General features: G+C 34.2%; 1 protein-coding gene across 2 annotated transcripts in view; it reads left to right on the forward strand.

Moving 5' to 3' along the window:
* Positions 1 to 26,132, forward strand: part of PPP4R3B (protein phosphatase 4 regulatory subunit 3B) — a 62,446-nt gene that overhangs the window by 19,705 nt on the left and 16,609 nt on the right. For both annotated transcript variants that reach the window (XM_025868807.2, XM_025868808.2), the window contains exons 4-10: positions 289 to 912; positions 5,474 to 5,551; positions 6,729 to 6,845; positions 8,221 to 8,337; positions 21,275 to 21,406; positions 22,714 to 22,816; positions 25,126 to 25,167. In XM_025868807.2, coding sequence (XP_025724592.1) covers positions 289 to 912; positions 5,474 to 5,551; positions 6,729 to 6,845; positions 8,221 to 8,337; positions 21,275 to 21,406; positions 22,714 to 22,816; positions 25,126 to 25,167 — 1,213 coding nt within the window. The remainder of the gene's footprint in view (positions 1 to 288; positions 913 to 5,473; positions 5,552 to 6,728; positions 6,846 to 8,220; positions 8,338 to 21,274; positions 21,407 to 22,713; positions 22,817 to 25,125; positions 25,168 to 26,132) is intronic.

Consider the following 26,132-nt stretch of genomic DNA (forward strand, 5'->3'; position numbering starts at 1 on the left):
ACATAAATCAACGTAACATTAGCTTAAATGTGCACATTGTCAGGGATCAGAGTTAACTTCAAGTTATAAGTTGGGAAATTTAGAGGTGAAATTGAGACTCGAGTAATTGACTCTAAACTGGATATGTTTTCCCCCTCTAGACTTCACTTCTAACTAACAATGGCTATGTGGCTGATATTGTTTCTTTGCAAGGTATTTTTACTTAAATTCAGTGGTCAGTGATTTGATTTCCAAAATTTTGAATTCTTTTGTATTTTAAGGTAACCAGCTGTACTTGGATGTTTTTAGGTTCAAGGTAAGGATCCATCAGTGGAAGTCACACAGGACCTCATTGATGAATCAGAAGAAGAACGATTTGAAGAAATGCCTGAAACCAGTCATCTGATTGACCTGCCCACATGTGAACTCAATAAACTTGAAGAGATTGCTGACTTAGTTACCTCAGTTCTCTCCTCACCTATCCGTAGGGAAAAGCTGGCTCTGGCCTTGGAAAATGAAGGCTATATTAAAAAACTACTGCAGCTATTCCAAGCTTGTGAGAATCTAGAAAACACTGAAGGCTTACACCATTTGTATGAAATTATTAGAGGAATCTTATTCCTAAATAAGGCAACTCTGTTTGAAGTAATGTTTTCTGATGAGTGTATCATGGATGTTGTGGGATGCCTTGAATATGACCCTGCTTTGGCTCAGCCAAAAAGGCATAGAGAATTTTTGACCAAAACTGCAAAGTTTAAGGAAGTTATACCAATAACAGACTCTGAACTAAGGCAAAAAATACATCAGACTTACAGGGTACAGTACATTCAGGACATCATTTTGCCTACGCCATCCGTTTTTGAAGAGAATTTTCTTTCTACTCTTACGTCTTTTATTTTCTTCAACAAAGTTGAGATAGTCAGCATGTTGCAGGTGAGTAAGCAAAGGTGTTCTTATATTTTTTTCAGATACTTACTTCCCTTAATAGTTGGAGGTGGTATTAATTCCTTTTTGAAAGATTTGTTTACTTTAAATATACTGTCAGGCATAGAAAACAGGACTTTATCTCATGGGTTTTTGAAGGAGAATCCTTTCTTAATGTGATCTTTTACATTTTTAAGTGTTCTGTGATGGAACTATTTTAAACTTCATTTTTACATACATTTTAGAAAAATTACAAAATATATATGACATAAAATTGATCATTTTAACCATTTTTAAGTATATAATTCATAGCATTAAGTACATTCACAGAACTTTTAAGTCCATTTCCAGAACTTTTTCATCATCCTGAACAAAAACAGCTATTTTAAGACTATCTTTTAGTCCATTTTCTGAGACCTAGTTATTATTAGGGGGGTATATATGAGTGTGTGTGTATGTGTGTCTGTGTGTGTGCACGCGCACTTAAAGCTTCCTGAATAATTCAAATGTGCAGGCAGTACTGAGAAACATTAATCTTCAGGAAATGATAATTAAATTATTTACTATGTGATGTTGGTTTTATTCCATCTCCTTGGGTTGTAAAATAGGAATTTATACTGTGTTTATCATGTTAATCCTTTATACCCTAACAGTGTAGTAAGGATGATTTTGAAGATTTTGCTTTACTTGTGGTAGTATACGATACCCACAGTTTCCTACATAACTGCCTTTGTTATGTCCATATCACTCATTAAATTTTTTGAGCAGCTTCTGTATACATAGTGTAGTGGTTCTCAAGTGTGTTCTCAGAGCTCCTGAAACCCTTTCAGAGAGGTCTGTGAAGTTTTTCCTTTTACAGCTTCTTGTTACTGTGAGGCGGTATTTTGTTCATATACTTCAACCAAAACAACATATCACAACAGATTGGATGTCAAAGAAGATATGAGAATATAGCTTTCTTCTATTAAGCCAAACATTGTAGAGATTTACAGAAATGTAAAACAGAGCCACTTTTTTCTAAATTTGTAAATTTTTTTCTAAATTTATAAAATTTTCTCATACAAAATATTTACGTAAACTTATAATAGCTTATTTCTAGAGCAAATTAATAAATGTTTCTAAATGTCTCAGTTTTGATTATAAATATTGATAAACATAATCCACATAATAAAAGCTCTTTGGAGACCTCCATCATTTTTAAGAGTTTAAAGTGGTCCTGAGACCAAAATGTTGAGAATCTCTGTCTTAATACTTAGCTATGAGATTCTACTTCATGATGCTTCCAACCATCATTCACCTTTCCCTTGTTACTGTATTTTTTGCACAGGATTTACTTCTCTAGATCATTCTTTCACCTCACAGTTTTTCCTTATTCCACAATAACAGGTATAAGGGAAAATTAGACTTATGAATGAGGTTCCATTTTTAATATATGGGACCTGCTTTTTTAAAACCATACTTGATGTACAATTCAGGGTGCCATTTGAATTGCTTAACAGAAAAACAGTTACAGTTAAAGAGTTTGGAAGTAGACTCACAGTCAGTGTAGCTGATGTAAAGTACCCATTAACAGAAACTCAAGTGCAGAAGCTTTCAAATGATTGCTTTTGACTTCAGAAGGGTTTCCAAATCCATAATACTGAATTATAAATGCTTTTTTATATTTTAAAAAATAAATTATGCAAATTATAAGTAAATATTTATAACACTTTGTCATTTTATATATTGTGTCATAGATCTATTTATAAAGGCTACAATTATATAAATCAAGTGTAGCTTTAAGAAAAGAAAGTCTTACTCATTTCTGGTCCATTAGATGTATTTATGAAATAGTCATATACTGTGAATTACCTGTTGTTTATCCAGGGTTTACCACTTAGTTATCTCTTATGTGTCAGCAGTGATGCTGAATTTTATTTTCTATTCTCAACAGTGTGTGAGAAGAAAGAAATTAGGATTATGGTGATTGGCCTCTAAAAGCTCATTTCCTAAAGCCCAGCTCTGAGGTTTCCATGTACAAAGTTTTTGGCTAGGTATTAGATGTTTCCAGATATCCTTCTAGCTAGGATACCTATCTGTAGCTTTATTTATTTGAGAAAGAGCAAGTGTGGGTGTGCACGAATGAGTTGGGAGAGGAGCAGAGGGAGAGGGAAGCGGGGGGAGAAAGAATCTCCAGCAGACTCCATGCTGAGGGCGGAGCTGGACGTGGGGCTCCATCTCACAACCTTAGCCAAAACTAAGAGTCAGACACCTAGCTGACTGAGCCACCCAGGCATCCTGATATCTGTAGCTTCTTAAATGAGTATTAACCAGCTGTTGTATGAGTTACATAAGCAAGTGAAAATATAAGAATTCTATTTATCTGAACCAAAATGAGTTAGTGCAAAGGTACATAAAATAACTCCTAGCCTGAATTAGGTTAATTAACAGAAATTATATGAAAGCACTTACTGTGGTCACTGGCTCCTGGTATGTACTCCAATACATGTTGAGATTCTCTTAAGCTTGATTGGGGCATAAGAGTTTAGTTAACCTGAACTTTCTAATTGCTTTTTTAATGTACATTGGAATAGAGTGCTTTTTAGAGTATTATCAAGAATAAAGAAATCAGAAAAAATATATATAATAGGAATTAGAAAATATTCTCCTAGCAGGCTATAATATACTTGAAATTGCTTCCATAATACGTTAAGCAGTTCTAGCTGTCAGCACACAAATAATGGATCATGGAAGAAATTGTATTTATCAAAGAATTGAAACTATTTTCCTATGAAAGTGTTCTCAAAAAAGTTAAAAAATCTTTAGACAAGAAAGGAAGATTTAATCTGGGAGAGATGGAAGAAGAAAAAAATTTATAAAAGGTATAAGTGCATAGTTATTCACCAAAACCTAAAATGTTGAGAGGAAAAGTATTTAGAAAAAGTGAGTTGAGAAGTAAGTATAATGCTGTTGAATTCTCTCAGAAACAGATGGTTCAGGCCATGGTGTATAAGGCCATAAGAAGTCAACAAAATAAAGAACAAAAACACCATTCTGAGTCAGACTAATGAACGGGAGTGGCTTTCAGTGTTCTTTGAGTAACACTGATGAATGGTTAGTGGGAGAATATGTTACATCGTCCATAATCTTACCTAGTGGTTTTTACTTAGATTTTTTATATATACATTTTATCTTATTTTAGAAAAACTTATTTAAAGGGTTGATACCACTTCACAGATGATCCACATTAAGTAAAAGGGCAGGTATTTAAGGTATATCCTTAACATGTCATGATTTGATTTTATTGTCAACCATGAAGGTATCACTATTACAAACATTCTTAGAACATGCTACCTTAAATAAAATTAATGCAAGTTGTATTTCATAAAAGTGAATTTTAAAAATAAGTGAAATTTAAAAGCATAGGTTTTTTTAGCAGGTTTTGATGGACATTTCCAAAGTGAATTTCAGAATTTATGTCAGTTTTTTCCTTTGTAATTTAATAAACCATACTTATTGTGGAAAACTGGAAAATATAGATAAGCAAAAATCACTCATAATCCATCACCAAAAGATAATCACAATTAACACTTTAATGTTTACCCCTTTTAGATTTTAGACACACAAATTTATATTAAAAATAAGATTATATAGTATGTACTCTACTATATTTTTTGTTTGTCCTTGTAAATAGTACTTAGATAAACTAACACATATCTGCCCTTTAATACCTCAGAGTCATCAGTCTGAAAAGCAGTTATTGTAGTGTTTATCATTTAGTTTTATCCTTGGGAACCATAAGAAAATGTAAGCCTGTACCCCAAATGGCCCTAGATAATTATATTCCATGAGTTTTTGTGTTTTAAAAGGCTTTGCAGTCTTACCACTGCCAGAATTCAGTCTCCATTACTGCCGTTCCTGTGCCATATTTGTAATTTCTCATTTTTCTAATCGGCCGATTGACAATGAGATCTTCAAACTTGTTTGAATTACACTTAAATTAAAAGTAAATAAATAGGGGCTCCTGGGTGGCTCAGTCAGTGAAGCGTCTGCCTTCAGCTCAGGTCATGATCCCAGAAGTCATGATCCCAGGGGTCTGGGATGGAGTCCCTCATCCGGCTCCCTGCTCAGCAGGCAGTCTGCTTCTCCTTCCCTCTGCCTCTTCCTCGGCTTGCGCATGCTGTCTCTCTCTCCCACTCTCTCTCTCTCAAATAAATAAATAAATAAAATTTAAAAAAAAAAAAAAGGAATAGACCCTGAGAGGGAGCTGCAGAGCCTTTAACTGCAGTTGAAATACGTGAGTTTTCATGTATGACTTCTAGAACATAAGTGGGTTTTTTTTGTTTTCCAAAGGGTTCTTTATAGCTGAAGTTTCTGGTTAAATGAGGTATTAATGTAATGTATAACTAATATTAAATGGTGTAGTCAGGGTTTGAAACTTACAACATGAATATACCCTGGAATTTTAGGTTTCATGTTGAAACTATTGGGTTTTCAGCTACTTTTATTATAATTTGTGTAGATCATACAAATGAGTGTAACTTTATACTGTTGTTAGGCTGTTTCATAGTAATTATTTCTTCTCATGTAGGAAGATGAGAAGTTTTTGTCTGAAGTTTTTGCACAGTTAACAGATGAGGCTACAGATGATGATAAACGGCGTGAATTGGTAAGTTACTTAATCCTGAAATTCGAACCTTTAAAGAGCACTTACTGTTGGCATATACAGCTTTCAATACTGAATTTGTTAAGAAAGAATTTTTTTATAAATATGAGATGAAAGATATGTATTTATACTATATAATTATTCTCAAAGTTTCTCAAACTTACTCTGTTGTATATTTACAAATTTCTTAAATTATTTTGATGAGGGGACTTGTGTGTCTTACAGATCCCAAAATTAGGTATGGGGTTTATGTTAGGACAGAACTACAAACTCATACATTTTTATGGCTGTAGGTACATTATAGAACAGCTTTTTTTTTTTTTTTTTTTTAAAGAAAAAAGGTAAGGACAGTGCTTTTTGAATAAATGCATGTAAGTAATTTGGTTCTTGGAATGTTTTTTTCTTTTGAATACGTGTATATTTTATGAGGTATAAGCCATGTTTGGTGGAAGAAGATAGTGATTGCTATTTACTAGCAGTTTGTCATTTTTTTTTTAAACATAATCAAGTGCTTGGGTTTTAAAAAGAAATGCAAGTGGAGCACTGGGTGTTATACACAAACAATGAATCATAGAACACTACATCAAAAACTAATGATGTAATGTATGGTGATTAACATAACATAAAAAAAAGAAAAGAAATGCAAGATTGCCAACTTAAAGTCAGCCAAGTCATCTTGGTATAGTTGATCGCCTGCTCAGTTTTCTCTTTTAAAAAATTAGTTCTTTAAACTCGGGAATGTCTAATGTCCTTTCCAATTCTTAAAAATGGAATTGTACTTTTGAGAGCCCCCTGAGGACCCAGCCACCATTTGTTATACAGCATGTTTCTGTGAAAATACATGCTCTAATTCAGGATACATGCCTTACATGACATTTTTGCAACCAAACCGTAAGTTAATATTATATGTGTATTCACCCACTGGGACTCCTCATATAACATGTACTCTATAATGTCTTTGGAGAGTTCATTGTTCAGTGTTAAGAAGTAATGCAAAGTTTACTTTTAGTGGGATGCTAGTTTTTAATATGTTATTTTAATATAGGTTTTAAGGAGCCAGGACACCCTAAAAAATCAAGGTCCTTTAGAAGGGCACAATCCACTGTGGTACATCACATTAAAGTGTGCCAACTTTGCTCTTATGTGTGTCAGCTTCTTACTATACTTTCTAATATTACAGGTTAACTTTTTCAAGGAATTTTGTGCATTTTCTCAGACATTACAACCTCAAAACAGGGATGCATTTTTCAAAACTTTGGCAAAGTTGGGAATTCTTCCTGCTCTTGAAATTGTAATGGTAATTATATAGCTTCTTTTCATGTTTGAAGTTGTGAATTTGTAGTAGTTCTATATTATGTATGTGAAAGTATTTATTATAGTAATGCATATTGAATTATATATATTAGGTTATGATTCACTTGATAGTGAATTACTACAAGTGTGTGTTTAGTCTTCGGATTTTATTAAATTTGTGATATTAATATGTAAGCACTTGCATATAATATGGCTTCAAGTGAATAAAAATCCCACATGCTTTTTTAAGACTGTTATTTCTTCTGTAACAGTATTATGTTTCATAGAAACTATTAAAATATCTTTCTTTTTTAGACCAGTGAGTAGAGTGAGCTCAGACTGGACCAAAGCAGCTCATGCTGCAGTATGGTTTAGGGCAGTGGTTCGCATACATTTGTTTATATGATTTTTATCCATTGGTATTGTATGAAAATTAAAACTGAAAAACTTTTAAATATTTATCAGTTCGTTTTAAGATGACCAAACATTTGTTACAAATAATATAACTTTTATGAAAAAATAATTTGCCAGAAACAAAAAAAATTTTAGTGAAGAATGGCGTTGTTTCACCTTTTTTCGCCCATCCCTTTAACATTTGGTATAGGCAGCTAGATTCTCATAGCAACTTCTGCATTTGCTTTGTTGTGATCCCACATGTCTCACTATACTTGTGATATCCTCAGAGTGAAAAGGGCCATTAATGCGCTAGTATTGTTTAGTATTATGAAAATAGTTTTAATCTCATGCACTTCCTGAAAAGGGTGTTGAACACCTCATCAAAATTCCCTGGACCACACTTTGAGAATGCTGAGTTAAGGAATGTTGTCAGAATCACTTGGAGATTTTGTAACTTACAAGTCATGTATCCTTTATCTATTAAAGAGGAAAAAGCATTCAGGATCACTACCTTAGAAAACTAAGATGTGGACAAAGAGTGAAAATACCCAGAGTGCTTTTCAAAAGCGTCCTCTCTTAGGAGAGTCATAAAAGAGAGAATCAGTTACTAAGGAGTAACTGGCAAATCCAGGACCAAAGACAGATTCTGGAAAATTTTGAAGTCTTAACTAGGTAACATCATTCAAATTTTGCATATAAATAAATAAAAAAAATTTTTTTACAGCATTTGTAAAGTGTAATAGTATAATCCTATGCTGATCCTTACATCAAAATTCTCTAAGTGTTTATATTTGTGATGGTGAAAACTGGCAGAAACTAATCATTGAGCTGCTTAAAAGCTTTTAATATTTATACAAGAAAAGGAAGAAAAGATTCCAATACAATGTCTGAATCCAAAAAGTTGGTGTGCATAGATTTGGGAAAGATAGGGAACATGGCATAATTTTTGTTAACAGTCTCTAACCTAATTTTCCTTTTACCAGGGCATGGATGATTTGCAAGTCAGATCAGCAGCTACAGATATATTTTCTTATCTAGTAGAGTTTAGTCCATCCATGGTCCGAGAATTTGTAATGCAAGAAGCCCAGCAGAGTGATGATGTAAGTAATAATTCTCTGATTCTATGTGAATTACCTGTAGTGTTTGCATACTATTGAGAAAAAAGTATAACTACAATCTAAATCTTTAATGAGGCAGAATAGATTTCTGATCAACTGTGACTTCAGCAAGCCCAGAATATGTGGCATTTGATTTGTTTATTGTAAAAACTGTATTCAAACTTGAGTTGAGATAAATAGATTATAATAGAATCAAGTTCTTCAAAAACGTTCAAGTGCTAATGATATGTAATTTCAAGCCCCTTAGGTCAGGCACTTCTAGTGTAACTAACAAGTTGCCTTCACTTGTTCAAATGTGTCTTTTTTTTCCATGTGAATAAATGTTTAATAATGAGACCAATGTGTTTTCCCACCACAGAAATACTTAAACTTTCCCCTTAAACTCTTTTAAGAACAAAATGAACATATAGCTACAATTTAAAGTACTCTTTCTTATATCAAATATGTTTTAGTGTTAAACAGAAAATAAATATAATTATGTTCCATCATAAAGAAGATTTTGATTTCTATTGTTAATTTGATCCTTGTTATGAGTTACTATTGAATTAAACTGCAGTTGTTTATGTTTTGTGTTTAATCTCATAATGTCTCCTTAGATATTTTTACATTCTTTGTTAGATATTTCCAGTGGTTTTTTTTTTTCCAAGATTTTATTTATTTATTTGAGAGAGAGAATGAGAGATAGAGAGCACGAGAGGGAAGAGGGTCAGAGGGAGAAGCAGACTCCCCGCTGAGCAGGGAGCCCGATGCGGGACTCGATCCAGGGACTCCAGGATCATGACCCGAGCCGAAGGCAGTCGCCCAACCAACTGAGCCACCCAGGTGCCCACAGTGTTTTGTTTTTTTTTAAGCAATTTTATTTTAGAATCAGTTTGAACTAATGTTACAATTTTAGGCAGTAGAAAAGAAATAGAAGAAATCTTTATGTTAAGTATATTTTAAGGTTTTTTTTTTTAACCCAAATGGTGCTAAATCTGACTTTAAAGAAATAAATACCTAGTTTGTTAATCAGTTTATAATCTCACCGTTGGTATGTGTATTTTTGTGCCATCCTGTACAGAAGGTAACTTTGAATTTAACACTCTTAATTGCTGCATTCTCAGTGATGTGTGTGATTAAGGGCACTCATTATAAAATCTCTTCAGATTGTAAGAATAGGATTCTTTTTTTTTTTTTAAGATTTTATTTATTTGAGAGAGAGAGAATGAGAGAAAGAGACAGCATGAGAGGGGATAGGGTCAGAGGGAGAAGCAGACTCCCCGCTGAGCAGGGAGCCAGGTGCGGGACTCGATCCAGGGACTCCAGGATCATGACCTGAGCCGAAGGCAGTTGCTTAACCAACTGAGCCACCCAGGCGCCCAAGAATAGGATTCTTAACTCTGAAAGCTTTTATTTCTGTTTTTATTAGAAATATTTCCTTGTTTACATTTAATTGACAAATGAGACTTAGAGAAGCAGTTACTGATATTTAACTATGGTCCCTTTCTCAGTTTTCTTTTTTTATAATCATAGTCTTCAAGGTCTTTCATTTCCCTGAATTTTCTGAGATCTAGCAGTTTAACAATTTAAAAATTTTGTTGCGTTGGGGCGCCTGGGTGGCTCAGTCGTTAAGCGTCTGCCTTCGGCTCAGGTCATGATCTCAGGGTCCTGGGATCGAGCCCCGCATCAGGCTCCCTGCTCGGCGGGAGGCCTGCTTCTCCCTCTCCCACTCCCCCTGCTTGTGTTCCCCCTCTTGCTGTGTCTCTCTCTGTCAAATAAATAAAATCTTTAAAAAAAAAAAAAAAGAAAAGAAAAATTTTGTTGCGTTAAAATAATTGAGTTGCCCACAAAAGAGGATAATTTTTTTTTTTTTTTGCTTTAAAATTAAGGATTCTACATGCCAAATTCTTTGTTGAGTTCCTGGTAACCTTTAAAAAGAAAAGTCTTACCTGTGTATTTGGTGGGCACTTGCTATTTTGATGCCCTTTTAAAGTAAATTGACAGCATTCAAACTTTCTTTCCAGTTATTATGGAGCAGATTTAGTTTTAGGAACCTGGATTACACATTAAAATACATTTTGAGCAAAAGGAAATACTAACATTTTTTACTATAGTCATTATTTCTTTCTAAGCTGGATGGATAGATTTAGCAATAATTGCTGTCTTTTTGTTATGCCACAGATTTCACGTATTTTTATGATAATGTCCTTTGAAACATTTAGTAAAACTTATTTTAGAATCTGACTGGGTAAGTAACGCGGCTATTACTGAACCACTTATTTTGGCAGGTATTTTCACTGTATTTCTCATTTAAGAATAAACTCATATGTTAATTTTTTAAGATATGATAATAGCATTGGGGTTATTTTTTTAAGAATCCTTATTTTGTAAAGTTTTATACTGACATACTTAACAGAATTATATGTGGTATTTATAGTAATTCTGGAAGATGAAATTTGCCATAATAAAGTTAAAAATACATAAGCTAATCTCTGTGGGTTAACTGATATTTTAACTGTTTGATGTTATTGAACATATTATGTTTCTTAAATTTGCATCCATTTTTTAACTTCTTGTTTTGAAGTAATATTTAATTTACAGAAAAGTTATAATAATAGTACAAAGAACTCCCATATACACTTCACCCAGATTCCCCAGTTGTTAATGTTTTATCTCTAATTTGCTTCTGCTAAATCATCGAAGAATAAAGCACAGAAATGATCGCACAGTGCCTTTTTACCAGTATCTACTTCACTGTCTATTATAATTATCAAAATCAGGATATTAGCATTTTTACAGTACTAACATCTAACTGCAGTCCTATCTAAGATTTTGTCAGTTGTCCCAGTAATGTTCTTTTTAACCAAGACACAACTGAAAATTTTCTTGTCTAGTATCCCAACAATTTGGATTTGTCTTATATATCCTCATGATTTGATTTAGGTTGTATCTTTGTGTCAGGAATGGTACAGAAGTAATGTTTACTTCAGTGCATCACATCAAGAATTCCCTCAACTTTAAAAAATGAGCTTAAAGTTTTTTTATTCAGACTGTTTTGCTGTTTCACAGACTTGAGAAATTGGACCATAAAGTTCTGTAGAATTTGAAGAGCTGTTTTTGCTTTCTTCTGACATGTCAGATGGATTAAAAGAAGTATTGTTTTTCTCATTATTTTAGCCCTCATTCAAGTTGCTGCAGAACAAATTTCATGTGCATTTTTAAAATAATTCTTACATTTAAAGAACAAAGATGTTTCCAGAACATCCATCAGTTTTTATTCTACTTCAGAATAATGTTCCTGCTCCTGTCATTCTTTCTTTTCCTCTTATTTACTATATTTATGGAATCTAAGATAACATGGATGCTAATATTTTCTTGATCTTACCTGAAAGTGTTAGTGGAAAATTTCATTTTACTTTGTCATGCTTTCTAATTGGCTGGTAACTGTCTAATGCCATAGATTATAAAATGTATCTTAATATCAAGAAGTTGAAAGTTTTAAGAAATCTTAGAAGCAATGAAATAAGTATGTTCTTTATCTTTCCCAGCCAGAAAGTAGAGAGGCCAACTGATAACCTGGATAATCTCTCAATTCCTTATGTAGGTACCTAGAACTTCCCCTCTGTTGCTGATTATTTTTTACAATATAGCAAAATTCTTAAACCTACAAAAATGTACTTTAAAAACCATTATGTGCTTCTAAGAATAGTATGAGGTTGGAGTGTGATGAAACCAATGGGAGTATCATTTCTCTAAAACTTTGATTTAGAAATAACTAAAACCTTGAAAAATCTCTCGGAAACCTTGGTTAAACTCACTTAAATGTTGCTCTTTAGGTAAAGGATAGCAAACTTTCTTTAAAAGGCCAGAAGATAAGACTTGATGAGCGCTATGGTGTCTGTTGCAGTTACTCAACCCTGCCATTGTAATATGAATTGTCCAAAGATGGTGTAGCTATGTTCCAGTAAATGTTTTACCATAAAACTTTATTTACAAAGTAGGCAACCAGCAAAGTGGTCTTGTGGTTTGCCAACCCCTAACTTAGACCCCTTTCTCAGAATATTTCAGGACAGTGTGGGGGCATTTAAAGGCTGACTCTGAATTAAAGTTTATAGTTGCAGAAGCTGCTATGGTGGTGTAAAAAGAAGTTAAAAGAGAGGACATAGGAATAAGCAGACTTCAATGGAAAGGAGGTCATTGGGCCCTCTTAAGACTATAAATTTAAGGGGAGGTGGAGAAAAAAATTTTATATATACATATATATATAAATTTAAGAGGGTGTTCTCTAGATTTTGGTGGTCCGGCATTGACACATATTAACTGGAGTTACTCTGTAATGGTTTATTTGCACATCAAGTCATTTGATTTTAAGAAGGAATTTTCCAGTAGTTTTTCTTATATCTTCACTATTTAGCTGCACTTACTTGAGCATAAGTTTTTTTCTAGCCTGAGTAATGCCATTGTTGGAGAAGCAGGGTAAGGAAAACTGGATTCGTATGTGCAGTATTTTAATGGTACCAGTAAGGAGCTCCTGCAAACAGTTAGAAATAAGACAGTTCAACTCAAGCTGGCTTGAATTTTGAAAGAGTGGTCCAACTTACAGTGATTTTCTATTCCATTTCCTGTGTTCTGCCATTGGAGAAATAGGTATGGGAGAGTTAATAAGGTCACTTGGATAGTGTATATCTTAGATGGCTGTACTGCAGTTAGAGAGGCTGGGTCCTTTGATTCAGCTGTTCCTTCTGTTCAGAAGGGCTTGCTTTATTATGTTAAGAAATGAAACATGCCTTACAGACAACATATAATGTTGATAATACTTTTAGTTCATTGATGTATGTTCAACCATTCATTAATTGTTTTGAACTATTTGTTCATTGTTTCTGAAAAATACCATTACTTTTGAGTGGATGTAGTCATGCATTGTAGTAGACTAATTTTAATTATTTACTGAGGTGGGTGTACCTCTGGAGAAAGACTGTCTTGCTGTTCCATACTGCTCTGTGGGGCAGAATTTCTATAAATCTGTGGTGAATTCCAGTATTTTAGGAATTGATTTTTACTTAGTTTGGCAAGATCCAGTAATACAATAATTGTAATAATAATAATAATAGAGCCTGAGATGTATTCTAAGGCTTATCTCATTTTTTCCCATCTTTTTGTCTTTTACTGGCCAGTGTCTACTGTCTTACCAACTGTAGTTTCATATATTTTGTCCAGCTTTTTGTTGTTGTTCCAGGTAAAAACTAAATCTAGTTCCTGTCACTCCATCTTGACCAAAAGCAAGTCTGATTTCATATGTATTTTCAGAGCAGATTTTAGTGCAGAAGTCTGACTCTTATTACAGAATTAGAATATTTGTAGATTCATGTCTCTTTTGTGTTTTCTTTACTAAATTATTTTTCATTCCAGTGACACTTAAGAGCAGTAAAAAACCTATCTGACACAAGGTTTTAGAAGCCAGCTTGTTTAAAGACTTTTGTATCATTGCATGTGGCAATTCGTATTTTGATTGTGAGAAATTCCCATATTTTGACCTTTTCTCCCCTGCATCTTTTTTTTTTTTTTTTGGTCTAAGTCTGATTATCCTGCTTTTTTTCCTTTTCTTTAACAACGAAACTATAATAATAGGTTTGAAGAGTGCTGTTTAGTTTCTGTGATGATGGAAATGTTTATTCTGTAACCACAAGGTAACCACGTGCTACCTGTGGCTACCAAGCACTTAAAATGTAGGTAGTGTGACTGAGGAATTACTAGTTTTAATTTTAAACTGCCTAATGTGGCAAGTGGATACCATGTTAAACAGCACAGGATTAGAATATTTTCTACCTACACAGCCAGTCTAAGGAGTGAATCTTTTATCTTACAACCATTCTAAACAAAGGATGTCTTCGTCAGGTCTCTGTTTTAGAAGGATAGTTCTAACAGCATTGTGGAGGAGAGATAACTGGAGAAGGAAGACCTGACCTATGACAGAAGAAAGTAGGAGAATAAGGAATTAAGGTATTACTTAGGAATGGGTTTGGTTTCATATATCAGAAAAACCAGGAGTGGCATCAGCAAGATGGCAGAATAGGAAATTCCAGGTCTTGTCCCCACAACAGAAACCGATTTAACAACTATTAACAGACACAAATACCTCCATGCAACTTCTGGAGTCCAGGTTATAGGTTACAGCATTTTAGTGCAGCACAGAAATGAGAAAAGATGCATTGAAAAGGGTAAGAACAGTTTCACTTTATCCTTGTCACTTCTCCCCAAGTCAGCATAGCACAGTACTGAGAGAGATCCCTCTGGGCCCACAGATTCTCTCATGGGAAAAGGGAGAACAAAGAGAGAGTCTGAGTGACATCCCCAGCCTTTCAGAATGCTACCCATGAGGGCCATTTCTTTCAGGTCCTACCCAGAGCAGTGAGGGTATCACCTTGTAATAGCTAAGAACAAAGAAAAGGAGCAGGGGCTCTCAACACCACCACACACATCTCAGTAGCTGGTCCATGTACCCCAGTAATGAACCCCATCAGCTGACTCAACCAAAATCTCTGACTGGTGAAGAACTTTACCTGCCAAAGCCAGTCTGTAAGGACAAAGAGCTAACTGCTTCTCTAGATGGGCAGACATCAGTGCAAGATTACAAAGATCAGGAAAACTTGACACCACCAAAGCAAAACAAAATAAAACTATCATAACTGACCCTAAGATAATGGAAAACTGAACTGGCTGACAAAGAATTCAAAATAATTATCTTAAAGAAGTTCAGTGAGTTGCAAGAGAACACAGATAACTAAATGAAATCAGGAAAACAGTACATGAACAGAATGAGAAGTTCAGCAGAGACAAATTATTAAAAAAGAACCAGAAGAGGGGTGCCTGGGTGGCTCAGTCAGTTAAGTGTCTGCCTTCGGCTCAGGTCATGATCCCAGAGTCCCAGATCAAGTCCCGTGTTGGGCTCCCTGCTGAGCTAGGGAGCCTGCTTCTCCCTCTCCCTGCTGCTCCCCTTGCTTGTTCTCTCGCTCTGTCAAATAAATAAATAAAATGTTTAAAAAAAAATTCTAGAGCTAAAGAACACATTGACTGAGGAAAAAAAAAAGGCAATAAACAGCTTCAACAGTAGACTCAGTCAAGCAGAAATAAAAATCAGAGAACTCAAAGACAAGCCATTTGAAATTATCCAGTCAGAGAACTAAAAGAAAAAAGAATGAAAAATAGTGGAGAAAGCATTCATGAATTACAGGACACAAGAAAGAAAAACAGTATACACATTATGGTACCCTCAAAGGAGAAAAGAAAGGGGCAGAAGCCTATTTAAAGAAATAATGGCTAAAAAAAAAAAGAAATAATGGCTAATAGCATCAAATCAGGGGAGAGATATGGTCATCCAGGTACATGAAATTTATATGTCCTCAAATAGATTCTATCCAAAGAGGTCTTCACTAAGACACATCACAATAAAACTGTCAAAAGTCAAAGACAGAGAATTTTTAGGGTGGCAAGACAAAAAACAAAAACACCCCAGAAAAACAAAAACCCTCATCACATACAAGGGAACTCCCATAAGTCTCAGCAAATTTCTTAGCAAAAACCTTTCAGGCTAGGAAAGAGTGAGTTGATATATTCAAAGTACTGAAAGAAAAAACCAACCGAGAATACTTTACCTGGCATCACTAGACCTGCCTTACCAGACATGCTTAAAGGGAATTCTTAAAGTTAAAAAATAAAAGAATACTAAACACCTACAAGAAAGCATTTTGAAAGTGTAAATCTCACTGGTGAAGGTAAATATATAGACAGATACAGAATAACATAATACTCTATTCATGGTGTATAAATCACTTTTAACCTCATATAAAAGGTAAAAGACAATATTAAGAATAACTATAACTATAAAAATTTTTAATAGATACACAATATAAAAAAATAAATTCTGGGACACCTGGGTGGCTCAGTTGGTTAAGCGTCTGCCTTCGGCTTGGGTCATGATCCCCGAGTCCTGGGATCGAGTCCCGCATCGGGCTCCTTGTTCAATGGGGAGCCTGCTTCTTCCTCTGTCCACTGCTCCCCCTGCTCGTGCACTCTCTCTCTCTGACAGATAAATAAAATCTTTAAAAAAATTTTTTTAAATAAATATAAAATAAATTCTGACATCAATAACATAGTATGTAGGTTGGAAGTAAAAGTGTAGAGTTTGTTTGCAATTGCTGATGAGATATTAATATTCAAAATATGTAAGGAATTCCTGCATCCCAGTAGCAAAAAGACAAACCAATTTGAAAATGGGCAAAGGGACTGAACAGACATTTCTCCTAAGTACACACAGATCTATTAGGATGGCTAGTATCAGGGTTGTAGGAGAAGGTAGTCTCCACAGGAGTTAAAGTTACTTGTAATTTTCGCTTGTTGGAAGAACTTGAAGGACAAGAGGTAGTAGGCAATGGCACTGTCATTTACACATAAACCTCGAGTATCCAAAATAGAATTCAGGTTTACAAGGTGAAAGCATGGAGAGAAGAGTCATGCTGTGGAAGCATGTGTGTTTCTGAAAAGTAAAAAATCTCAAGAAGGAAAAACAGAAATGGCATGCTTTATCCATCTTGCTTAGTGAAAGAGCTTCAGGTGAAACTGTCTGAAGTAGCAGGTACAATGAATATTTTCACAAATTGTGTTAATTTTTGAAGTGGTATGGGTGCTGACTATAGTAGTATCAAAAACATGTCCAGGATTATTTCTATAACTGTATTTATAATAAAAAAGTGTTGTGGGGGAGGTCGATGAATTTCTGTTAAAAGCTGTTCCTGCGTGTTACATGTAACAAACATGGTAAATATTTGTTTACAGTCTTTGACAAACCATGCATTTAAGTGCAATCAGCAGAAAGGAAATAGGTAAATGGATATGTAATTTTGAGATTAAAGTTAGTCTTAAAATGTAAATAAAATGTGGAACATGTCCTCAAAAAAAAAAGTATGGCTAATATAAAAAAATAAAGATGACAAGTCTTGACAAGGATGTGGAGAAAAGAAGAGTCCTTGTACACTGATGATGGGGATATATTGGAGCAGCCATCATGGAAAACAGATGGAAGTTCCTCTAAAAATTAGACTACCATATGATCCAGCAATCTTGCTTCTGTCCATAAATCCAAAAGATCTTAAAGAGATATCTGCCCTCCCATGTTCATTGCAGCAGCATTCACAATAGTCAAGACATCTGAGCAACCTCAGTGTCCATCTGCAGATGAATGGATAAATTTGTCATATATGTACAGTGGAACATTATTCAGCCTTAATGAAAGGAAGTCCTGCCATTTTTTACAACTTCGATGAACCTAGAGGACAATTTGCCAAGTGAACTAAGCCAGACACAGAAGGAAAAATATGTGATACTTCTTATATGAGTAATACAGACTCATAGAATCAGAGAGAATAATGGTACTTGCCAGGGGATGGGGAATGGGGGAAATGGGGAAGATATTAGACAAAGGGTATAGAGTTTCAGTTATACAGGATGAGTAAGTTCTAGAGATCTACTGTACAGCATAGTACCTATAGTCAAGAATATTATATACTTAAAATTTTGCTGAGAAAGTAGGTATTATGTTAAGTGCTTTTGTCACACAAAAAAAGAAAAACCAACTTAGAACAGTTTTACTTAATGAAAGTTTTATTCATGTCACGAGTCGTGAAGCAGCTCCATGATGCCCTTAACTATACAGCTCATGATGCCAACAGACTTTCATCTTTTGAGTCAGTCATCCTCATTTTCTGGTTTTAATGTCTGTTACTTTGAGGTTGCAAGATTGCTCTTCCACCTCCAGGAATAAGAAAGGCAGCAAAATAATGGAGAAGGCTAGAAAGCTTTTGTGTTTTATTTTAAAGCACTTTCCTGGAGGTTCCACTTAGCAATTTCTACTTGGATTTCTTTGGCCAAAAGTAGGTTACCCTTAGCAGTGAAGGATGCTGGGAAATTGTGTTTTAGCTGAGTACATTGCCTCTGAACAAAATTTGGGCTCTGCTAGCAAAACAAAGAAAATAGAGACTAAGTTGGCATCTTGTAGTATCAGCCACACAGTCCCCCTCTCTAGCTACCTAACTTTCATACATATTTTTCTTTCCTCGCTCACCTTTCCCTCAAGGGAAATAAATCAAGTTTCCATTCCCTTTTGTATCCAGTGCCACATCCAGAATATTTAGAGTATTAGGTAGTCCTTTTCAAGTCCAGATAAGACTCCTAGTGTTTCGGTGACCTATAAACAAAAAGATAATTTATCTGCCCCCAACATCACAACGAAACTGCTTTTGTTTGGGAAAAGGGAGAGCATACATATAGCAGTCATTCGTTCATAACTATGATGCACTGTTCCATCAGGTATTTGTTGAATAGCAGTAGCTTAGACTCTGTCCCAAGAGGTCCTTGATTAACGAAACCAGCTGTCTCTAAAGAATTCCTCCTTGCCTATTTTTTTCCAAAGCCTTTCTTCTCTCAGGATATTATCAGCTGTGGCCACATCTGAGTTGGGCAATAGAAGATGCCTTTCCTCCAAGGATATATATAATCTTCATAGTCTGCTTTCTATTGGTGTGAGTTCTCTCGCCCAGTGGTGGTCTTAAAGATTGAAGTCATGGACCTTTGTTTATTTTAAAACTTTCTTGACAATTAAGCTTCCTCAACTATTTAGTAGGCTTCCAAACTATTTGCTTCTTAAGGATTTTAAAGATGTTACCCAGGCATAATCTCTTTTTTTTTTTAAGATTTATTTACTTATTAGAGCACGTGCCCAAGCTGTGGGAGGGGCTGAAGGAGAGGGAGAGAATCTCAAGCAGACTCCCCACTGAGCGCAGAGCCCAGCTGGGGGGCTCAGTCTCACAACCCTGAAATCATGACCTGAGCCAAAACCGAGAGTCAGACGTTCAACTGACTGAGCCGTCCAGGTGCCCCATATTCAAGCATAATCTTTGAACCTAGAGATGTCAGTTCATCTACTGACCTCTGTGCCCTTCCTATCTGAAGCCTGGGAGAATCTTAAAATGTTCGAAAGAATAGCATTCGATGGTGCATATACCTCTCTCTGGCAGGGAAGTCTTACAGGCCTTTGAGAAAGGCAGTTCTTTTCTTACCTCTTTCACCATGAAATACATAAATCAGCTTTTTTCAGTTCCACAAGTCACTAAATTATGGGACTGAGTTTGGCATTGATACTGATGGAAGCAGGGTTTATGAGAAACTGCCTGTAAGAGAAGACCAGAGCAAAAAGTTTGAAATGAAATGAAATGACATTTCAGTGTGTGAGCTATACCTTAAGAAGTATTTCTTGCTACTCTGATTTTATTTAGCTGTAACCTAAATTCATCATTTATTATTTTTTGTGCCTAGTTTTAAATGAATGAACTTATGAAAGATGATTATATATAATTCAGCAAATTATCAGATATTCCAAAATATCTGTTTTATATCCAAACCAGCAAATTAACTGGTAGAATGTAAGTAGTACATGTTGACATAAATGTAAAGTAAATGCCATAGCACTGATCTGAAGAAAATTTATTGGCTGACACCTTTTTGTAATATCTTAATATTTTTCATGAGTTAAGCTTTGCTGATCATGCCAGAATAAAAAAGAACAGCAGATTAATGTGGAATCTACCTTTTTCTTCTAATTGAAATGAGGCTTGTGTCTGGATTTATTAATTAGCTCTGTGAATTTTATTTCATAATTCGTAATTCCTCTTTGAAGACATTTTATTCTGTTTCTAATGCCATGACAGAATTGATTCATTGGTGTTCAAATTTTGAAACATGGTAGGGGTGAGGGTTCTAATTTTAAGCAGCTAAGTCACTGTGACATGCTTTTGTTGGTTCTTAATGGAATTGAAGAACACAAACAACTTCACAGGGAAATATTTTTGAAAACCACAGTATGTTAAGTTTAGAGGGGCTAGCACAACAAAATAATAACAAAAAGTGCTTTATAGTGGGGACACCTGCGTGGCTTAGTCAGTTCTGTCTGCCTTCTGCTCAGGTCATGATCCCTGGATCCTGGGATGGAGTACCTCATCGGGCTCCCTGCTTAACGGGGAGTCTGCTCCCCCTGCTCGTGCAAGTGCACACTCTCTCTCTCTCTCCCTCTGACAAATAAATAAATAAAATCTTTTTTTAAGTGCTTTATACCGAAGATTTATTTTTATTACTTTACAGAATTCTCCCAATTTAAGAAATTTATCTTCATTGCATGCAGTTCCCTTATTTCATCTCCTTCAGTTACTACCTTTCTTCCCCCAATAATAAACATATTCTCAAATCACCAGAGTTGATGTCAAAACTTTTTTCTTTGACGTGAGCAATCACTTTGTACTGTACTTCAGTTTCCAAGATTTCTTAAAAATACAGGCAAAAAGGCAAATTTTGTGTCTGCAAGCTGCTTTGTAGTTTCTTAGTTAAGACCCAAAAGCATGCAACCTAATGCATTAGATTATTATGATTAGATGCATTAGATTATTATGTAACACAGTGTGCACGCACTTGCCTCCTGTGGAGAGTTGTATACTGGGTTTTCCCACTTTTTTGCTGGAAAGGATTTTCTCATTTGAAGCTCAGATAATCTGTGTTTTAGGGTCAGATGATGTGTGATCTTCCTTATTCAGTCAACTTGTAAATTCGTATCTGAGGCTGAAACCTAGAATGAGAATCTGTTAGAATCTCCAGTGAACAAGAATCACTGGTGAATGATTGTGTTTTCCACTTCCCTACATTCATGTTGCAGCTGTAGGGTGCTCTGCTTTTTTTAGTGGGCTTTTTTCACTCTAGTGTGTTTATAGAACTTTGAAAAATACTAGAAACATGAAAGTTTAAGTAAGTTCATTTATACTTTGGTTCTGATTTTGTTCTTTCAGCTGGTATATTTGTTTTATATCCAAACCAGTTCTAATGGAAATGCATTTTCTTTCAGGATATCCTTCTCATTAATGTAGTAATTGAACAAATGATCTGTGATACTGATCCTGAGCTAGGAGGTGCTGTTCAGTTAATGGGACTTCTTCGTACTTTAATTGATCCAGAGAACATGCTGGCTACAACTAATGTAAGAAGTTATTCTGAGATAAAAATGTTTTGGTCTAGTCAGTTTTAGAGGATTTAAGATATGATAAATTATGTATAAATACATAAATTACATGTAAATATAAAATCTTTTTAAATGTGTACATTTAATTTATTTATTTATTTATTTATTTATTTTAAAGATTTTATTTACTTATTTGACCGAGATACAGCGAGAGAGGGAACACAAGCAGGGGGAGTGGGAGAGGGAGAAGCAGGCTTCCCGCTGAGCAGGGAGCCTGATGCGAGGCTCGATCCCAGGACCCTGGGATCATGACCTGAGCCGAAGGCAGACGCTTAACGACTGAGCCACCCAGGTGTCCCGTAAATTTGTACAATTTTTAAAAATAATGAATACTTGAATATTTGTACATTTGGTATCCAAGTAGCTGTGGTGTTCCTGTAGCAGTTATTTGTGGCAAAATACAAGATTGTAATCTGCGAAAATCTTAGTGAAAAACGTTAGCATTTCTATTTATGGCCCTTGGCCTCATTCTTAAAAATTAATACACAACAGGATGCATATATGTAACACTGCTGAAATGTAAACAGTAAAAATGGCTAAGATGGTAAATTTTATAAAGTTACATGTTCTTTAATCATAATGAAAAAAATTAATACATACTGAATGATCCTTCTGCATAGTAGAAGAAGTCATTCAGAAAGACTTATAGAAGTATTCCAAAATATTAATAATTGTTGTCTCAAAATGCTGGGAAACTCCCTCATATTTAAAGAAGAATATGTATGTTGTTTTTAAATCATTACTTGTTTTTTCAAGACCATTGTATAAAAAATAGTGGCCAAAAAAAGGGACTGTTTTCCAAATTTCCAAATAATTTTTAAAATTTAAAAAATAGATCTAAATTCTATCCTGTTTCAGATGACTTGATAAATCAATTTGGTGTTTTTTCATATTTGGATATGCTATGAATGGAGTTTCAGATTTGAATATGTGTGGATATGGACTTTCAAATTTTCATCAGTTAAGTTGCTCCTCTCACATTGTTTGATAGATTCTTCATTGCATTTCAGGTCACAAGCATATTAGAAAAAAATTCTTCTGAATAATTTTCTTCAGAAAAATTTTTTATATCTTTTCATTTTAATTTAGTAATATGAAATAGACTTGATTTTTCAGTTCTGCAGAAATACGATTAAGGTGAATATAACTAGTTTTTTGGTGCTCTCATGATATCTTAAAGTATCTGTTGTATATGACCTGCATTAATTCTTAAAGATGTTTTATTAAAAGATAATAAAATATTTTTTTAATTCTGTATGTTTCAGAAAACTGAAAAAAGTGAATTTCTAAATTTCTTCTACAACCATTGTATGCATGTTCTCACAGCACCGCTTTTGACCAATACTTCAGAAGACAAGTGTGAAAAGGGTAGGGTGTCTTACTTATCTGCTTATGATTTCCATTTTTAAAGAGTGAAATAAGTAGTATAATAGGCTGTCTACTCAGTGCTTTATATGACAGGGAAATTACTACTGAAAAATTTAAACTGCAGTACAAAATCATAATTTCCCTTTTTTCAGAGGGACTATGTTAGAGAATGACACAGAAAATGTAGCAAAAAGTATTACACCTTGAGGAAGAGAAATATAAACACTTTAACAGAAGGGGATTATTCTCAAAACTGTTAATTACCTAGAGGGGGTAAGAGTAAAAAGTATTTTACCTACATTAGAAAATCCAAGGGAACCATCATTTTGGAGAATAATTTGGCAATATAGTACAAGCTCTTTAATTTCACAACATAAGGATCAAAAGTTGGTGGGTTAATCAAAAAAGTTGGTTAAAGCAGAGAACAGTTTAAAAAAATAAACTCTGTAAACATTCTAAATGCTGACTCATTTGCTGATATTTTGTATAAGGGCAAGCCTTTTTTTTTTTAGTGTATTTTTTTATTGTATTTCCATGTCATCTTTCATGCATAAACTACATTCATAATTCATCAGCTCCAACACTGGTTTCTAGACTGTATTCAACTTAGCCATAGATACTACATTTTTATATTTCATCAGTCTGTGATATTTAAAGTATGTAATCATACTGCCAATGATAATTAGTGTAAACAAAGGACTTTTTGATAAGCATACAACTCAACTGGTGAAATGAGAAATGGGCGGGATGGGGGGATTTTCTCTGAGAGTGTTGGTTAATCTGATGAGTCATTTTAAAAGGGAGTCAATTAAAGAGAATGGTTACTAAACTAATTAGGTTGTAAAAATGGGCACACCTTACATAATACCATCAATTCAATTTCTGAATATATCCTAGGGAACATTTATGCATATACATGACAGGGTACAAGAATATATAAGAAAATAAAGAACACGTGATATAGTCATAGTGGAATACTATATAGCAGTTAAAACAACTGAATTTTAATCTGTCAACTAGTTCTTGAAAATATAAAGTTGGGTAAAAAAGTATTTGGCAGAATGTTTTCATACAGAATGGTTTCGTTTGTATAAATTAAAATAAATGCATTTTTAATCTTTATTTTAAAATAAAACACTTCCAGCGTACAGAAATATTTAGATAATTGTATAACAGACACCCATATATTTCCTGTTGACTTTATCAAAACTAACTTGCCCTATCTTTTTCTCAAATATTTTTGAAAAGAAAATAAATTACAGATATTGTTAGTTTCCTGTGCACCCCTTCACATTCTCACTTCACCCCGTCTCTCAAGGATGCTGAATTTGAAGTTTATCACCCCATGTCTGTTTATATTATTACGACAAGTATAATGTATTATTTTTCATGTTTCCAAGCTTGATATGAATTGATTTCTGTTGTACACATTATTCTGCATTTTTTTCCCTTACATAATGCGTTTTTAAAATCTATCCATATTGATACCTGGAGTTCTTATTTATTTTTAAATCTTGCATAATATTCTCTATGAGTATGTTATAATTTAGCCATCCTGCTTCTAATGTACATTTAAGTTTCTAGTTTTTGCTATTACACATGATGCTGCCTTAGACATTTGTGTTTTTCCCTATGCAAATGTGCTCTAAAATATGTGCCTAAAATTCAGAACTTACAATGTCCTCCTTATTTTTTTAAAACTTCAAGGCATAAATTATCATTGTTAACATGTTATTCTGGAGTTTAAGAAATTCCTATATAGAGACCTATCCTAATTGTTGGGGGATGACTAAGAAATAAAAGAAAATGTGTCTTCTCTGGTTGTAACCTCACTTTTTTATCACAATATTTATTGTCTTTTAACAATTCCTCATCTGCACCCAGTTCTGTAAAGGATTGCAGATACAGGTATAATATTTGACTGAAACAACTATTTTTTTGATTGAAGCTTAGTTGACACACGATGCTAATTTCAGTGGACAGTGTAGTAGTTCGACAAGTCTATACATTAAGCACTGCTCAGCACAAGTGTAGCTACCATCGGTCACCCTGTGATGCTGTTACAGTACCACTGACTATATGCCCTGTGCTGTGCCTTTAATCCCTGTGACCATACATTCCATAACTGGAATCCCGTGTCTCCCTTCATCCATTTGCCTATCCCTTCACCCCCCTCACAACTAATTCTTAACGGTTATTAGGCAGGTAAAATCACATAATGACCAAAGACATCCTTTGTATGTTGTAAAGGACTAGGAAAATGTGAAATAATTATTACTGAAGTAACCGACTTTAACTTTTTTTATTAGATAATATAGTTGGATCTAACAAAAACAGCACGATTTGCCCTGGTAAGTATAAATTTTTATTTTATGAACTAATATAAATTGTAAGCTTTTTTTGCTCGGAGTATAATGCATTTATTTATACAAGGCTAGGAAAGGCATATTTTTTTTAAAAATTTACCTTTTCCTCTATTGTAAAGGAAAACATTTCATTTTCTCTAATATAAAAAATGGAAAACTGGTTGGAATTTTGTTTTTGTTTTTTACTGTAAATTTAGAGCTAGTTTTCTGATTTTTTTTTTTTTGAAAAGACCTCTGAAAGTTGAGGATTTTAGTTCATTATTTTTGAAACCTAGTAAACTAAGGCCAGCTAGGAACTAGTGTTAGTGTTCGTGACAGCATTATGCTTAGGTATTATTTATGAATCTGACCGTAAGCACTGTTGCTTCTACTTGGAACATGCATACCAGGTATGGGCCTGGGAATATAGAAAATATGCTCTGTGCAGCTAGCATCCTGTCTTTTCTATCAGGTTCATCAATGGTCTAGGAGAGCCAGTTTCAAATGAGGAGACCTTTCAGAGATTGGATTAGTTAGAGATACTATGATTAGTTTCATGTCCTAATTTGAGAAAGTGAAAACAAGACATTTAATTAAGACTGTAGATCATTGTTACAAAATCTTTTGTGAATAAAATTAGGGAACTGAGGGATTAAGAGAGTTTATTTTTTTTAATGGTGAGGGACTAGTTCAAATACTCGCTATGGTGTTGGCTGTTATACAGATTAGTCTGAAGCAAGTAAAACTCTTTACTTACATTTAACCTAGGAAGGATCTTTTAAATACCAGAACTATATTTTGTATTTTTCATGGCTTTTCTGTTATCAAAAGAATGCTGATTTATTCCCAATAGCATCAGAGTTCCACAAAATATTCATGTGTGTAATCTTCTTGAAAAATAAAATAGTCGGGCTAGATTTATTCTCTAAAGCAGTGATTCCAAAATTTCCTCACAGTTTAATATTTTTTGC

The sequence above is a fragment of the Callorhinus ursinus genome, unplaced genomic scaffold, assembly GCF_003265705.2.
Source record: "Callorhinus ursinus isolate GAN/ISIS: 27379988/994484 unplaced genomic scaffold, GSC_fseal_2.0 scaffold10, whole genome shotgun sequence".
Classification (NCBI taxonomy): domain Eukaryota; kingdom Metazoa; phylum Chordata; class Mammalia; order Carnivora; family Otariidae; genus Callorhinus; species Callorhinus ursinus.